Source organism: Ornithodoros turicata, chromosome 8 (genome assembly GCF_037126465.1).
Source record: "Ornithodoros turicata isolate Travis chromosome 8, ASM3712646v1, whole genome shotgun sequence".
NCBI classification, from domain to species: Eukaryota; Metazoa; Arthropoda; class Arachnida; order Ixodida; family Argasidae; genus Ornithodoros; species Ornithodoros turicata.
In genome coordinates, this window is record NC_088208.1 from 1,721,680 (window position 1) to 1,740,265 (window position 18,586).

Genomic DNA, 18,586 nt, shown 5'->3' on the forward strand with positions numbered 1-18,586 from the left:
CGCGAAACGATGTCGGGTTCGCAGTTGACGTGTCTCGCCGTTGTGACTTGATATTCGGCACTACAGGACACGGCTGCCACGTCCTGACATGTCCTGTCGTGTCTCCCAATTGCGCCCCTTACATAACTTGTAAGTTATTTGCTAATTTAGTCACGTTTTCTTTACAGTAACTGAGCTTGTACAGAGTTACTTTTGTTCAGATATTTTCTCCACATCTGCTTAAAGCCTCTTCATGCACATTTGGTTTCCGCACATGTTGGATATGGACTTGGTACAGTCCGGTACGACGCAAATCCTCCCATGGTCTGAACTTGAAAATTTTCCTTTTGCAGGCGGGTACGTGGAAGCTGCTAGTTGAGAACACTGACGCAGGAGGAGTGGCCGACTTCCACGTGCGTATCTCGTCCAAGACGAAAACTGAGGAGGCAATCAGGGCCATTGCCTACGTGAATAGTGCTTCCATCGAAAGTCCTGAAGAAGCAAGAATTTATGCGGAACTTACATATGGAGAATACGTTGTCCTCGGCGCCAAGGTGATAGCAACTGTGGTAGGACCAAGAGGTGGTCCTGGCGTAGACGTTCGACTCTTGGACGATGGAACAGGTATGTACACATGATGCAACATCGGTCTAAGTCTTTTGAAGAACGTCACAGAGTAAAAGTGACAGGAACACAGTCTCTATCGTGCAATTTAATTCAAGTTCAAACTCTCACTGACAAGACATAACATGCACAGAGAATCATGTTGTATCAAGCTTTAGGAGATGAATGTCGGCAAGGAATATGAAAAACGAAGCCCTCTGTGTTTCTCCGTTTACTCTGTTCCACCATGAAAAACGTCACGTGACGCAGATATAGATTTACCGAACTACTTAAAAGAAATTCTGTCTGGAGGGAGGAAATTGTTTATTTTGACATTATTTTACATTACATATTGCAGGATGAGTAATAAAATCTCAGACAAAACATGAAAGGGATCAAACGCGTGCCACTGATCCCCGTCACAACAACATGACAACAACAAATAATACATATAGGGCATGTACAGAAACGTAGTACTATCACTGAACATATTTACACATATTGCACATATCACAAGCTTCAGTACAAGAGCTATATATGCTGTAATAATAAGACCAGTAATTTCGTATGGTTTTACAATTCTTCAACTTTGAGATTTGAAATATTTTCTTACTTGTTTTCTAAATATAAATAGTCACATAGAGCCCTGAATAGACTCATGCGATGAATTCCATAGTTTAACTGCGAAGTACTGAAATGCAAAATATCCATAGTTTGTACGTATTTTTGGTAGACAAAGGGTATATGGCCCATAATTTCGTATTGAGGCTGTAACTTGGCTTTAGTCAAGGTTGTGAATGACACGATGCATAGCTTATGTGTCAAATTATATACAATTGTACATAACCTGGAATGAAATAATTCTGACACTGTAGGAATATTCATAAGTGTAAATGCTCTCGTGGTTCCGCAGTGATAACATAGTATACGTACTGCTTTCCTCTGCGTAACATGCAGTTCGCATTTATTCTTATTCATGTTATTTATTTCTCATATGCTAGGGCGAAACTTTCTACGAAAAAGATATATGGCATGCAGATTGTTCTAAAGTATGCAGGAGGAAAATAAATTTATCTTGGCTATTGCATCAGTGCCTGAATAGATTTTTTTACAGATGTAACAAATATGTACATTCCACTGAAAAGTGCACATCGAGTCGAATCTCTAATACTCACCTATGAACGTCTGTGAATGACGTCAGAACCAAGACGCACATCCTGAATTTATCTACTTGTGCGACCTGCGGTGATCTAAATATAATATACGGTGGCATAGATGAGCTCACTAACAATTTATTATAGTTAAGCCAAGCACTCAGGTTTGTTAATGTATTGCTCGTCTTCTCAAGCAAATCCACAACAGCTGGGAAGAAATCATATCAAGTGGCATCAGCATATAACATTGTCGGCACATCAACAAATGCTACCAAGTCGTTTGTATAAACTCAAAATAAGAAACGCCCAAGAACTGACTCCTACATATATGCGCTTTCATTTAATTCAATTTTAATAATCTATTGCTTCAATATTTCGATGTTCTGTTTTCTTGTGCAAACAACAATTATTACACAAGCGATAACCAAGTTGCAACATTGTTTAGTTGCATTTGGACAAGCAATGACTACCTTGTTTCGAAACCGAGATATCCTATAAATTGTCAGTGCTTTGATACAATCGAGCTTCGAATTTCCAGAAAACATGGTTGCCTCACAGCATGGCGCTCAAACTGGGATAAATGATGATGTTCGCCTCCAACAACAGCGGCAGTTCACCGGACAGACACGACTGGAGTAATCGTAGGGTTCCTCGTTGTCGGGTTAAACATGATTTTTCACGAAAGTTCCCTCCCGAACAGAATTTCAAGAACTCGGGTAAACCCGATATCTGCCCGAAATTCATGAGGTGGTACAACTTGTTGTTCTCGTCAAAACCGGCCGAAAAGCCAATCATAATATCAGAAAAGATAGCTATTTGTGACGACTTATTTCTCTTCCATTTATAATCCCTCACGCAGGGGACAAAGACGAGCTTTTGTGGAGCTAGGGCAAGTGTTTGAATACCACTGTCATTCACTGTCCCAGTTCCGAGCGGAAACATAAAGATTAATGTTTCTCACAGCAAAGTCACACAAAGTCTCACAGCAGTGGCTTGTTTCATGCCCGTTTAACCCAAAAATTCTCCGGTGACATATTAAACAGTGATCACAACGCCCGATTTCACGGCGAATGCTCGCCTGTACAGCCTATTTTTGTCTACCGAATCGGAAAAAGTTGCAAATATTTATAATTATATTTATATTTAATTAGAATTTACTGAATTACGTACTATTTCGATGTCAGCAGGTCACTCGTGTTTGATAATTTATTCAGCCGTTTCATAGTACACGGAAAGGGATACATTGCGGATTATTACATTGGTCCACAGTGCTTCCCCACAGACAGGGCGTCATGGGTTGTCTCTATTATTTGTAAATTTCGTGTCTATTGTAGGCAGGAAAGTAGCTCAGAAATTTTCCCCAAGTAGCACACACGGGAAAGAGGTGGAGAAATGCACCCAACTAACCCATGAAGGCGTGTGCTCTTCAGCATGAGCAGCGGCGGCGGCAATCCAAATGACAAACATGAAATGTCGAGCGCTGTTCGATATAACAAGGATGTCCTGGCAATATTAATTCGCGTATGCCCCACAGTAGCACGTTCGGTGAAACGGGGTCGCTGGACCTCCGCGGAACTCCTTCTGAGAAACACCGCGTTAGACCATAACCTGCCATTTTGTAACATGATGTTGACGCATCTCGACAAAAATACTCACACGGGAAGTTGCTCTCAAGGAGTTACAAAATACATCCTAGCGGGCATTGTGAACTTCGGACCCAAAAATATTCCAGAAATTAGCCTTTTGGAAAAGGTTGACAGGGTTCCTTTCGAATCTCTAACCTTACAACAAGAATGGAATATTGTTTATGATACCGCCATTTCAGAGACAGTACTTTGGAAGAATGGAATGCCGGACAGATTGACTGCTTTTTATTTCTCTAAGGGAACGATGAAACCCATTTGCAATCAAGCTAAGAAAACCGTTCGCGTTACACTGGGAAGCCGTCTTCTCAGCTCATGCACTGCTTGATGGCTCACGTCCCGTCTTAAATCCCGTCGCCCTCTCCGGTCGTTTTATTCAATAGCGGACGACTTGCTTATAGACGTGCATATTAAAGGCCCCGTCGCTTACGCAGGAAATGTTTTTTGCCTATTATCATTCCTCGGGGAAAAAGAGCGGTCTGCTATGTCGCCCCTTAACCGCTAGAATGCGAGTTAGTCTGGCCCTTCTACCAAATGTAACGTGCCGGCGAATAACTACGACTTCCTTTACCGGGTGTCTCTTCCACAGGCAATGTTTCTTGCCTATTATCATTCCTCGGAGGAAAAGAACGGGTCTGGTGATTCGCCCCTTACCCGCTAGAATGCGAGTTAGTCTGCCCCTTCTACCAAATGTAACGTGCCGTCGAATAACTACGACTTCCTTTACCGTGTGTCTCTTCCACAGGCAATGTTTCTTGCCTATTATCATTCCTCGGAGGAAAAGAACGGGTCTGGTGATTCGCCCCTTAACCGCTAGAATGCGAGTTAGTCTGGCCCTTCTACCAAATGTAACGTGCCGCCGAATAACTACCACTTCCTTTACCGTGTGTCTCTTCCACAGGCAATGTTTCTTGCCTATTATCATTCCTCGGAGGAAAAGAACGGGTCTGGTGATTCGCCCCTTAACCGCTAGAATGCGAGTTAGTCTGGCCCTTCTACCAAATGTAACGTGCCGCCGAATAACTACCACTTCCTTTACCGTGTGTCTCTTCCACAGGCAGTGGTTCTTGCCTATTATCATTCTTCGGAGGAAAAAAGGGGTCTGGTGATTCGCCCGTTAACCGCTAGAATGCGAGTTAGTCTGGCCCTTCTACCAAATGTAACGTGCCGGCGAATAACTACGACTTCCTTTACCGTGTGTCTCTTCCACAGGCAATGTTTCTTGCCTATTATCATTCCTCGGAGGAAAAGAACGGGTCTGGTGATTCGCCCCTTAACCGCTAGAATGCGAGTTAGTCTGGCCCTTCTACCAAATGTAACGTGCCGGCGAATAACTACGACTTCCTTTACCGTGTGTCTCTTCCACAGGCAATGTTTCTTGCCTATTATCATTCCTCGGAGGAAAAGAACGGGTCTGGTGATTCGCCCCTTAACCGCTAGAATGCGAGTTAGTCTGGCCCTTCTACCAAATGTAACGTGCCGGCGAATAACTACGACTTCCTTTACCGTGTGTCTCTTCCACAGGCAATGTTTCTTGCCTATTATCATTCCTCGGAGGAAAAGAACGGGTCTGGTGATTCGCCCCTTAACCGCTAGAATGCGAGTTAGTCTGGCCCTTCTACCAAATGTAACGTGCCGCCGAATAACTACCACTTCCTTTACCGTGTGTCTCTTCCACAGGCAGTGGTTCTTGCCTATTATCATTCTTCGGAGGAAAAAAGGGGTCTGGTGATTCGCCCGTTAACCGCTAGAATGCGAGTTAGTCTGGCCCTTCTACCAAATGTAACGTGCCGGCGAATAACTACGACTTCCGTTACCGTGTGTCGCTTCCACAGGCAGTGTTTCTTCTCGATTATCATTACTCGGAGGAAAAAAAGGGGTCAGCTGATCTGTCCCTTATACCCTAGAATGCGAGTTAGTCTGGCCCTTCTACCAAATGTAACGTGCCGCCGAATAACTACCACTTCCTTTACCGTGTGTCTCTTCCACAGGCAGTGGTTCTTGCCTATTATCATTCCTCGGAGGAAAAAAAGGGGTCTGGTGATTCGCCCGTTAACCGCTAGAATGAGAGTTAGTCTTGCCCTTCTACCAAATGTAACGTGCCGGCGAATAACAACGACTTCCTTTACCGTGTGTCGCTTCCACAGGCAGTGTCTCTTCTCGATTATCATTCCTCGGAGGAAACAGAAGGGTCAGCTGATTTGTCCCTTATACCCTTGAATGCGAGTTAGTCTGGCCCTTCTACCAAATGTAACGTGCCGCCGATTAACTACCACTTTCTTTACCGTGTGTCTCTTCCACAGGCAGTGGTTCTTGCCTATTATCATTCCTCGGAGGAAAAGAACGGGTCTGGTGATTCGCCCCTTAACCGCTAGAATGCGAGTTAGTCTGGCCCTTCTACCAAATGTAACGTGCCGCCGAATAACTACCACTTCCTTTACCGTGTGTCTCTTCCACAGGCAGTGGTTCTTGCCTATTATCATTCTTCGGAGGAAAAAAGGGGTCTGGTGATTCGCCCGTTAACCGCTAGAATGCGAGTTAGTCTGGCCCTTCTACCAAATGTAACGTGCCGGCGAATAACTACCACTTCCTTTACCGTGTGTCTCTTCCACAGGCAATGTTTCTTGCCTATTATCATTCCTCGGAGGAAAAGAACGGGTCTGGTGATTCGCCCCTTAACCGCTAGAATGCGAGTTAGTCTGGCCCCTCTACCAAATGTAACGTGCCGCCGAATAACTACCACTTCCTTTACCGTGTGTCTCTTCCACAGGCAGTGGTTCTTGCCTATTATCATTCTTCGGAGGAAAAAAGGGGTCTGGTGATTCGCCCGTTAACCGCTAGAATGCGAGTTAGTCTGGCCCTTCTACCAAATGTAACGTGCCGGCGAATAACTACGACTTCCGTTACCGTGTGTCGCTTCCACAGGCAGTGTTTCTTCTCGATTATCATTCCTCGGAGGAAAAAAAGGGGTCAGCTGATCTGTCCCTTATACCCTAGAATGCGAGTTAGTCTGGCCCTTCTACCAAATGTAACGTGCCGCCGAATAACTACCACTTCCTTTACCGTGTGTCTCTTCCACAGGCAGTGGTTCTTGCCTATTATCATTCCTCGGAGGAAAAAAAGGGGTCTGGTGATTCGCCCGTTAACCGCTAGAATGAGAGTTAGTCTTGCCCTTCTACCAAATGTAACGTGCCGGCGAATAACAACGACTTCCTTTACCGTGTGTCGCTTCCACAGGCAGTGTCTCTTCTCGATTATCATTCCTCGGAGGAAACAGAAGGGTCAGCTGATTTGTCCCTTATACCCTTGAATGCGAGTTAGTCTGGCCCTTCTACCAAATGTAACGTGCCGCCGATTAACTACCACTTTCTTTACCGTGTGTCTCTTCCACAGGCAGTGGTTCTTGCCTATTATCATTCCTCGGAGGAAAAAAGGGGTCTGGTGATTCGCCGGTTAACCGCTAGAATGCGAGTTAGTCTGGCCCTTCTACCAAATGTAACGTGCCGGCGAATAACTACGACTTCCGTTACCGTACTGCTCCTGCAGAAGTGACTGCTAATTCTGTTGCCGCCAGATGTGCCGTAACACGCATCCTGCAAAAAATCTGGTTGGAATCCGCACAGCGTAGTTCCGGGCTGTGTTTCCACAGTTTAATACACATTTGATATAAATTGTTGGCGCTATACTTGTGGGAGCTGTGCACTCCAAACCTCTTTAAATTCACCATTACTCTCCGGCACATATGCAGGCAACACAGTTGGCAGTTATTTCTGTATAAAATTGGAGATTTCTAAGACCGTTGTCACTGCAATGGGAGAAAACTATTTGCTTTACAAGGTGCCGCAATAATTGTCTGCACTTGCTTCCCCGTAATGTGTTGCATGCCTATGTTATGCCGCCTCATGGTATCTTCCCACCGATAACTTGATTAGTCGTACGAAAATTGCCGTGCTCTTCATGTACAGCTTATCGTAAGTTGGCGATCTTGAGAACCCATTTCACTCACAGGAGGTGACGCAAGTCCAGACGACGGAGTCTACTCAGGATATTTCACCAAATTCAATGGGAAAGGCAGATACGCTGTCGTCATTAAGGTTTATGGCAGAGGCGCGGCGTACATTGCTCACAGTCCATTCCCCGCAAGAGGAATCCCACACTACAGGTTGCCACAAGGTACGGCTATCTTTTATTGCAATGTATTTTTAGCATCACATCACCATGTCATCATCAATATTTATTTAACAACCTTTTTTTTGCTAGTGAGGTTTACCAGTCTGCAGACCAAATCAATCTTATGTTGCCATGTAACGATATGAAATACATCGGATATCTCATCAGGGGACACGGCGATTCACAGAACGTTTCCAATTGTCCAGTTTTCAGCATAAGCAGGAGATGAACAGTGCACAATTAAACGGAGAGTCGCACACAGAACACGGGACAACCACCAATGTGCTACGCATAGCTGAGTATTGAATTAAGCGCTAGAACTGTGAATATTGTGCGTTAATACAGCTAGTGCTGCAGCAAGAACATAATGCGATACATAGCAGCAGTCGGTCGAAAACAATCTATTTTGGATAACTTATGGTCTCATTCTGTCGCCAAAGTTGGTTAAAGTCATTGTCGTCATTCGCAATATTGAGACAGACTGCAGCGCGATTATGGTCCCCCAGGGACTTGTATAGTCGTGTGCTAGGAACAGCCCCTGCGGAATACGAGAGTGGTGACGCACCGTGGCAGATGTCGGAAGCAGACCATGCGCATCAGCTGTCCTCAAACCGACGACATCATCCATGGTGCTCCTTACGTGATGAGTGGCGTTTGGACAGCAGAGTTTTCTAGGCACGGTATGGCTGCTTCGAAGTATCACATAATCAATACCGACGTCAGCAAAATTTCCAGGTTTCCGTGCTCTTCTATGATGTGCTATCTGCTCATGACGTGTGTTTTCGTGTCTTTTTCTCGTACTTGTTCTCAATATGGTCTCGATGCGAACGCTGAAAGAAAGCGAGAGAAAAAAGAAACTTTTGGTGTGGGAATTACTAGAGGGGTTCAGAAATAAATGCGGGTTTAGATGGCTTTAGAGCTTTAGACTTTCAGAGTATAGGTCTGAGCTCCGTATTCCTCTTCAAGTCGCAACGCGAAAAGCGCGTCTCGTTAGTCAACCTCTGTCTTAGCTGTCTTAGACCCGGTTTCACCAAAGCCGCTCACCATTTGAAGCGTCAACTTAAACTTAACGGTAAACTCTGCTTCACTAAAGGGGATTATTTCATTTTGACATTCATCACGTCACCAACCAAGCTTTGCAAAAGAGAATGAGTGTTAACTGCAACTCTTAGCAACCCTTGACCTCAGTTGAAAGATAACCGGGTAGCCGGAACCGTGCCACCAACAATGGAGTAGCGGGTTGTCGCTCCTCGCGATGGAAGTCACCAGCCAACTAGAGTTCTCACAGGCCAAGTTTCTGCACCAACTTCAAGACGGTGCCAACTCCGTGTTCACACATACAAACAGTAACTCCACCCACAGGCAACCTTTCCATCCGCTCTTGGCTTTTTTTTATCAACTGCCATTAATCTAAGCGAGGTCATTTGATTTCGAAAGAAGATCTCCATAACATGCTTATTGATATGTTTGTATGGCGCTAGTAAATAATAAAAATCAATCATCCTGTCGTACTTGAACCCATGGTCGGCCGTACAGAGGGAACCAAATAGCTTGAAGCCCTCGAGGTTCACGTGGCAATGATCCTGACGTTGAGTGGCTAAAACAGAATGAACTCGGGTCCCAAATTTTCGATTGGCGATCGATTCAGACCAAATCAAGTTGGTCGTGGTTGGCGGTGTCGGCCGACTCGAAACAACTCAAGTTGGTGGAGAAAGTCATGGTTGGTGGAAAGCACCCTTACATCTGACTGCGTTCCCATCAACCGTCATCACTACCCTGTCCAAGGGCACACGTCCATGCAAACGTACAACAACGCCTCGCCTACGTTAACATGTCACGAGGCCTCCAAGGCCACTAACGTGGGCACTAATTGTGGCGCACAGTGCCGGATTTACGGTGGTGGGGGCCCGGGGGCACTGTGCTGTGGGGGCTCCCTCTGGTATCCTGTGTCTATCCAATGTGCTATTTGGAGTCATGCGTGGACGGAGGACAGATTTTTACCAAGTTCCCGTTTCAGGGCTGCGTTTCAGGCATGCAAAACAGATTTCCCTTGGACAAGATCTTTACTGGTGGGGCGGGCCCCTTTGTGGTGGGGGCCCCGGGGCAATTGCTCCGTCTGAACTCCCCTAAATCCGGCACTGGTGGCGCATCTACACGACGAATTTACAGGTTTCGTGAGCCATATGTTCGCTACCGTTACGCGATGCGTTGACAAGTTTCTGTATTCGGTAGAAAGCGATAAAACAAACGAACTGAAGATAGGGTAGCGAACTTTCAGAGCTTATGGGCGAACAGAATAGATATTCAGGATCATTAAATTCTTCCGAAGGCGAGGTTTCACGGAAACAGACGACAGACCTCGTTCCCCATACACAAGGCATGTATTGCTTGAAAGCGGGAGGTACAATCGATACGACTATCAACTGTCGTAGAACCGCCGCCTACCTTTCCCAAACGCATCAAATACTTGCCCAATTGGTGCTCAGCTTAAGCAACAACACCGACTTAATGCAAAGTAGACCCCATCAGTGACGCCTAGGGAGAGAATGATTCGTTCCCTCCATAGGTTGCACTGATATGAAGTCGGTGTTATATTTTCCTCCCTGCATTACGATTATCCCAGCTAAAACCCTCGAGGTAAAAACGGCGCACTGTAGCGACGCGTCGCTCACTCTATGATCACTCTTGATGTAATCACTTGATCACTTGATGTAAGGTGAAGAAGCTTTGCACTTGGTGTATGATATTGGGATTTCTTGATGATGCATTCTTCCAGCAGATCACTGACGAATCATCCAGTCATGCTATTGACTAGCTGTATGATACCGATCGACTCTGAATAACAAGCACTCTTTCAGGTAAAACTCTGGGACCCATGGCAGAATCATTCTCAACAGCGGCATTCGATGTCGTCAGCGGCGCACCCCAGGGAACTAAGTCCATGCTGAGAAGAGTGAAGCGATCCGGCCCGTTCCAAAGGGTGGCTAACGCTGGCTCATTTCAAGCCAAAGAAGATTTCGAAGAAAAGAGAATTCCCCCCGGAGCTATCACGGACCTTAAAGCATCTGTTGTGAAAAAAACACCGTTTCTTCCACTCAACACCACATTGTCCTGGACGTGTCCTGGGGCCCACATGGATTCAGGGCATGGTGAGAAGTTTTATTATACGACTGTCTCACGCAGCTAATAAGGTCAACAGCAGGGAGTAACACTGGTATGTGCCAGCATGCCTAACTATATCTACCCCAATTGTCGGCCATAGCGGTATGCATGGGAACGGTGTAACATCTTTGCTTTTTAGTAATTTGCTCTATTGATTATTTATCTCTCCAGCACATTTAGGTGTTTTCAACGTAGAATGTCGATGCAAAAGTGGATGCAGTAACTATTTATATATTTATTTTGAAAAATCACCAGGAGAAACGTCCCAAACATGACGTTTCACGACGACAACAGCAGATAAAGTTATTGATAATGAACGGGGAAATTCACTACTTGAGGCCCATTTCTCCAAGGGACGATGGACGGGATGAGATGTGCCCTGATCATGAGATGATGACTGGCGCCGAATACGGGCTGATAGTCAGTGGAGTCAGTGAGACAAGATCAAAAGAACACCCTGGCAGAGGGCATAGTGGAGTCCGGTGCCCCGGAGAAAAATCTGGAAGTACTCTGGAGGAAGCGTCACGAATAAGACACATATATATCTGAAATGAAATATATCTGAAATCCAGTATCACCGATCTACCGTGGTGTCGGGAATTTCAATGAAAAAAAAAAGCATGCCAGCCAGAGGGATGCCAGCTTGCTATTCAAAAAGAAGAAAATTTAGAAGAAGAAAAAGAAGCACAGGCTTCACATAGTGGAGTAGGTTGCCCCCGAGTTGTAGCTGAGTCCTGAACTTTGGGTACAGGAGGGTTTGCCGCTGTTCACTCCTGCTCAAATGTAGGAGTTGATAAAGTTACAGGCGATGGGGCCTGGGTGTTTGTAACGGTTGTGGCTCACTACCATGCCAGCAGCTGACCCCTCCAAAAACATTTAAATGGTTATGCCATGGGGTGTGTTGACGGCCTAGAGGATGTGGCTTGATATGATGAATGAGGGACGACATGCACGCCATGGTAGCGATAAAAAAGCTTAAATTTGTCAGTAGACTGTTGATGGAGACCCAAGCTAACAGAGAAAAAAATTGAAGTATTTGAGTAGTATGTGAAGAAACTGGGACATTAATAATTTATTTTACGAAAATACCAGCTTTAGGACTGTTTCCGTCCTTCATCAGGTGCGACACATTTAAACACACGCACATGCGACATTAGGATTGACTCGGAGAAGAAGGAGCATGGTTAGGATGTGACCATGGTTGCCGGGGCAGTGCAGGTTTTCAACTCGACATGCAGGCGACGCAACCCAGGCCTGTGTTTGTGCATATTGTATTGCCTCGTCTATTAGAATGGGACTTCCTGGCATTGAGGATGCACACGTCATCCACGTCTGTGACAGCAGGTGACCTTTCTGGGGATGTTAAATAGCCATGAACTAAAACTTGGGTGATCCCAAGTTATCAGAGATAAAGGAAACAGACTGTTTTTTGCACCTACGAGAGTATGACGGCGAAGACGGTAGAACGTGCACTGGGAACGCCGTAACTGATGAGTCACCACAGCTCTCGCTGCCGCCTGTCGGGCAACGAAAAGGAAGTCACATGCTACATACTGCTAACAGGAGTGGACGCAAGTGTGATCTATCTGGGCTTGGACTCCCGTTAAATGCCACAGAAAGAAGAACTATTTGTTTCAGTGTTTTGTGGCTCAGTACAATGTGTGCAGATATAATGTCGCCTCCGATCTAAATTCTTTCAAGACAGGTCCTTGAGAAAATCACTGCGGCACGTTCATGTTTTTATTTCTCTGAAGAATACTGCCAAACATCAGTTGGGGGTCGAGGCAGAGAGAGAGAGCACAAGGAAGAACGACAATCGCCTATTTAAGGTGCTTACTTTGTCCATAGATGCCTTAGAAAAAGGTGTGGAGCTAGGCGTGCTTGTCAGGTTTCGTGGTAACTCCTTCCATTGGCCAGTAGTGTGAGTGAACAGCTCCTTTCTGTAACGATACTCACTGATGAGGTTATCGTGCTTCTGGCTGATCTCTCAGAAGGGGAAAGTTAACAAACGAAACACAAGTCTCCCTTTCAAGCGTGATTATCAAACGTCAATCAATGTCCCTTTATGTCCCAGCCAGATATTCGATAAAACTAATCGTTACACTGCTATTATTCTTCATTACAAAAATGTAACCTACGTTGGAGAAGAGAGATACTCCTACTGGCATTGATTCAATATACGACAAGTCATGCGTGACTCACATAGATGATGATCAGATCACGGGGCGCTCCCTAGAACTACCACCACTTGGAGGTTGTTTCTCGTATTTTTTTTTTACACGTTCTCTTCTTCATTACAGCCTCTCACATCGACATCCGCTACAGTGTGAATCTTAGACAGCTGCAACAGAACTTCGACTCCGCGGGCAAGTTACAGATGAATCACGTGATCCTGGGACAAATGACCCTCCTTCCTCCCGGCACGAGACAGAAGATCACGGTGTTGTTACCAAGTGATGCGGTTACAAAGATAGCCAAGTCACCAGGTGCTGCTGTGTACTTTGTCGCCAAGGCAGTAAATGGGCAAAATATAACTTCCGAGATTTCCAACATTGCCGTTGCTTTTAGGCCGCCACGCTGCTGTAGCATCATAATCGGCAGTGTATGTGTTCCGTGTCCGCAGCGTAGGAACTGATCACTAAATGCGGAGCAGCCGTCTACTTTTAGCATCCGACCGGAACAAGTGCTCTATTTTTTAATATCAGCGGCTTGATCCAGGAGAAGACTGCCAACTTGGTGCCCCCTGTGGCTGGATCGGAGTACTTGCCCCTCTCGTATACATCAGCACTAATTACATGTAGCTATAGCGACGATGATTCCAATCATTATCTTTGGAGAATTGCTGGCGAAGAAAAAATAGCCATTGCACACTAGGCAATATAAGTTTAAGGTACTGCTTATTTTATTACCATTGAAACTTGTAGTCTTTTTTTGTTTTGGAACCTCCTGTAGTGAATTTTCTTGAGATGTACATTCATGGTTGTCAAATAAAGAAAACATTTACCATGATATGGAGGCATGTTCTAAAGCCACACTTTTATGGTGCCTTCCACCACATAGACCGTTTTCGACAAGGTGCGCGGCATCCAGTGACAAGGATTCGCAACTCCGTCTCAGGCATTCACACTTCAAATCCACAGGGTGATATGCAATGTATTGCTCCATAGGACGTTTACTCTTTCTGTGTACTGTCGCAGACATTTGCCGACCGTAACATTTTGGCAAGCTCTAGAACGAGATGTAAACGAAGCTGTGGTGGCCCGTGGATGTCAACGAGGCGCCCGTACTGCCGGACGCTACCGCGTCTCGTAGCTGGTTCTATCTGCACGGTTCTAGCATGAGGTCACGCACATCTGCCCGCTGGGACATTCCATCATCGCCGGTCAGGGCTGGTGTAGAAGACACCATCTACCCTACATCTGAAAATGTAGGAGACCATCAAACTATTTCTAAACACACACACACGCGCGCGCACTCCTCTTACTCAAAACCAGTGCTCATCGTAAATATATCCAGGAAAATGCAAACCATCGACCATCCCCCATTTTTCTATTGCTACTCTCTTTTCCAGTAACGGCCAATGCATTGCTACAGGCAACTGAAAGACTGCGTGACGTCATTACATCCTCTCTGAAGAAGACAGCGGCAAAGACAAGCACTCCTATTATTTATTGAATCTCAAGATTATTTCCTTTGTCCTACTCTCAATGATCTTCATTCTTACATTAAAATTCAACAAAAAAGCACCGTGCATATTAGCGATTTTCACCCCAAAGGCTCATCATGGTCATTAGAATCACAACAGCAGTAAACTACCACTGCTCTTTGAAATAATAAGCGAGACCACTCAACATCATCACCAGGCTTATGTAATACATGGCGCTCAACCTTTTCTATGCTCATACATTCGTTGTCTGAGGCTACACCTGCGAGCAAAGAGGCACTAAAGCCTGGGGGCAAAGTTCCATTCGCACTCGACGAAGGACTACACAGAACGCCGTTACTGGAAGATGACTGCATTCCTACTATATTAATGATTATTGCATTGCAGTTTAGAAAGACTATCACAAAAACTACGCTCAACTATAATTTAGGAGCCTTAAAATTCTACTTTCTATGGAAACTGTAATTGCGTGGTTACTTGGATCACTATTAATCAAGCGCTCCAATTTTTTCTCTTCCCATTTCAGCCTTGTCATGCAGTGAAGCAGACTCACATCCAAAATAATTAATTTACACTCAGGGTGGCCTGCGCTCAGATACAAGCATTTCTGCACAAATACCTACAACAGCTGTCTTCTTCAAGATATCGAGCACCCAACAAAATCAAACAAACATCCCCACTTCCACTAACAAATTACTATTAAGCTTTTACCAGGAGGCTTTCTTCTGCATAAAAGTAGAGAAAATAAGAAAGAGCAGGGAAAAATCACACGCACTTTTGCTCGCATAGCTATAAAAAATAAATAAAATAACGAGGCACACGCTAATAAAATGAGAAAAAGGCACCCATTTCTGGGGGGCTATCAGATAACTATCGCATGATGCTAAATGCACAATTGCATTGTCGCTGCGTGAAGAGAGCACAGAAAAAGGATACAGAATTGATCTTAAGCGAGCAGGGAAAGTCACTTCTTCTAGGACATCTTAATACCATAGTTTGAATTTTTGCAAAGAAAACGAAGCTTGAACAGCGCTACGAACGTGACAGACACATACTAACAAACAAACAAACACTCCTATTCATTTCTACTGATAGAATTGGAGCTAAAGGTGTGAACCAAACTACAAGAACAAAGCACACTGCTTCAGGAAAGCATATTAAAAGCACAGGGACAGGACCGGCGTCGGGCACTCATAAAATAGCGTGCCCAAAACAAAGACTTCACCAGGTTCGCGAGGCAATTCCATTAAAAACTCTCGGCCTATCCTACATATAGTAATGCAAACGCGATTATCCGTATGTCTTTATATTTTTATCCAATATTTTATGCAATAGTGCATAAATTTATCGTTCGTGCCACCCGAAAAGGCACACACAAAGCACATACTTGTCAAGTGTGGTCCCAGATTCAGAAAAGCGCGCGCGCGCCCACAAACACACTCACATTTTTGGTAGCCACATCGAGTGTAAACCCAAAGTCAATTCACCAGCCGCATAAATCCATATTATTCCTCAGTTCAATAATTATCCTACTATCGTCAAAACGCGGTACAGACATACACGTATACGAATGCGAAACAATAGGGAGTTTTAGTTGGCCACTTCTGCTCCTCCGATAACTTTCCGACTCAGCTTTCTGCAAAATATGCATGCGTATACTGAGTCGGAGATCTCTATCGGCTACAAAAAAATATCGGAATCCCACTCATTCCGAATTTATCGGACTTCTTTCGTGCGAGCTTTCGTGCTCCCACTGAGCTGGAGCATGCGCAGAGCGCTCACTTACAAACAAGATGGCTTAAAACAACAGAAACAATATCGTTCACTTTTGTCGTGCACTGTGAACAATTTTGGTCTGCAACTTCCTGAAATCATGGGTGGGCGACAACCACGGGTACAGCAGCGGACGTCCAGAAGAAAGGATAGTGGACTCTCGACGAGGCGTAGTGTGTGTACTTCCCACGTCTGGACGCGTAACCCTAAGTGAAGATGTGCATTGTTTCGCAGACTATTTCTGACCAAAAGCTGTTGCCGGCGCATAAATGCGCACAGAAACATTTAGCGACATTACATCTTCCACAACTATTGATCCAAATGCTTGTAACACGCGTTTCATGCGCATAATGTAACTGGGTTCTAGTAAATGAAGTTAAGATTTTTGCGAACAGATGCCGTCCCGCTTGATTTTCCGTATCTGTGGGTCGTTCTCGGTGACTCTTCGTCTGCAAACTAAAACTGCGGACAAGCGCTTTACGAATCATTCGCACTGACTCGGGAGTCGTATCTGTTTTTCCGAGATCGTATCGATCGGTGTTATTGTAGTGGGAACTAAAACTCCCTAATAGCTAGGTCTTCGTTACGGATGTAATAGGATATCGCCAGTGGACCGTCGCGAACCAAAAAAGAAAAGAATGCGTGTTCGCTATACGTCCAAGGGAAAATGGTGCACGCTTTTGCGCGGCAATTATGATACAGAAGGGAATTCACTTCTTTTAGCTTTTATTTCCTTGCACCCATATATTTTGCAAGAATGCTATAGAGTGGAACGGCTAAATGTGAACATCATTCGCTGCACACTGTAGCTCTCATCATTTTTAAACCACACCACTTAAGATGTATTCATAGGCCTTCACTAAATAGGTGAGCCGCTAATAACTTAAAATAAAATAAAATAAAATAATCATTCCTACATCGCTGACTGCAAGTTTGGGTACCCAACAGAGCAGTGCACTCCCATCAACACTCCTTAGGCTGACCTTACACACCCGAAGCCTTTTTGAATACATTCTGCTGTCGCTGGAATAAAAGATTTATCGAGAGGGTGCTACAATGTCAGCTCTGCTGCTCCGCCAGTGTCAGTATCAGTATCAGTGTCAGTATCAGGGCCAGTGTCAGTATTCACTTTGCTTGATATGTTGATGGAGTGATGTGGTCGAGCCGACCACACACCGGTGGCATGCTGATGGAAGTCGGACAGCGAAGAGGAACCAACGTCGTGCCAAGGTAAGCGGCCAACAAAGTAGTTTAAGACATGCAATATGGTTCCGAAAAACTCACACATCTTCAGAGGTACACCCAAAGCACAGACTTATTGTTAGAGCAACTTCAAGTCGTTTTAAAAGAGCGCCCTTACAACAAGAGATGTCCTTGGTGCGGGGTATGTTTCGGTTTCGAATTGATTACATTAGATTATACATACTAGCACGGAAACGGAAACAGGACCTTTAAAAATACTCCAACGTTTTCAAAATATGGTGTGACAGACAAAGTGTGCGTCTGCGATTCTTTTTTTACATTTTTAGTATTCCTATCACCAACAAGTTCCGAAAGTTCGGTTGCAGTATGCGCGGCTAATGCACGCCTCTTCTTCTTTGTTTACCCGGCGGAACGCGCACGTTGCACATATGTCAGTTGGTTTCTCGAAGTTTTCAAAGCGTCGTGCGTTCTGTTTTCTCAATGTCGCCGAAGTCGTCTTCGGGAAGGTAAGACGTTATGGAGACGCTTTTAAGAGCAAAGCGGCGGAGAGAGCTGAGATTGGTGAAGCGCGCTAGCGAGCTGTGTTCACAACACGTGAGAGAAAATGTCGACGCAGCGTCATATTCCGGGACAAGAACTTGTTCGTCGCCTGAAGAAAGAATGCCTCAACATGAATGGGAATCATGTTACGACTCGGATGGAAATTCCGCAGTTGTAGATTCATGTGCGTCTCCAGATACGTTACATCTAGGTCAGCGTCCCTGCAGGGGACGCTGACCTAGGCATCAGGCTGTCAGGCATCTGCCGCTGAATTGAGTGAAAGAGTGAAGAAGAATCACCGAGAACGACCCACCGATACGGAAAATCAAGCGGGACGCCATCTGTTCGCAAAAATCTTAACTTCATTTACTAGAATCCAGTTACATTATGCGCATGAAACCCGTGTTACAAGCATTTGGATCAATAGTTGTGGAAGATGTAATGTCGCTAAATGTTTCTGTGCGCATTTATGCCCCGGCAACAGCTTTTGGTCAGAAATAGTCTGCGAAACAATGCACATCTTCACTTAGGCTTACGCGTCCAGACGTGGGAAGTCACCAAATGAAGTCACACGAGGTGTGAAGTACACACACTACGCCTCGTCGAGAGTCCACTATCCTTTCTTCTGGACGTCCGCTGCTGTACCCGTGGTTGTCGCCCACCCATGATTTCAGGAAGTTGCAGACCAAAATTGT

General features: G+C 45.1%; 1 protein-coding gene across 2 annotated transcripts in view; it reads left to right on the forward strand.

Moving 5' to 3' along the window:
- Positions 1 to 13,720, forward strand: part of LOC135366384 (calcium-activated chloride channel regulator 1-like) — a 94,323-nt gene extending 80,603 nt beyond the window's left edge. For both annotated transcript variants that reach the window (XM_064599066.1, XM_064599065.1), the window contains exons 11-14: positions 333 to 603; positions 7,388 to 7,552; positions 10,408 to 10,698; positions 13,012 to 13,720. In XM_064599066.1, coding sequence (XP_064455136.1) covers positions 333 to 603; positions 7,388 to 7,552; positions 10,408 to 10,698; positions 13,012 to 13,346 — 1,062 coding nt within the window. In that variant the 3' untranslated portion in view covers positions 13,347 to 13,720. The remainder of the gene's footprint in view (positions 1 to 332; positions 604 to 7,387; positions 7,553 to 10,407; positions 10,699 to 13,011) is intronic.
- The last annotated feature ends 4,866 nt before the right edge of the window (positions 13,721 to 18,586 follow it).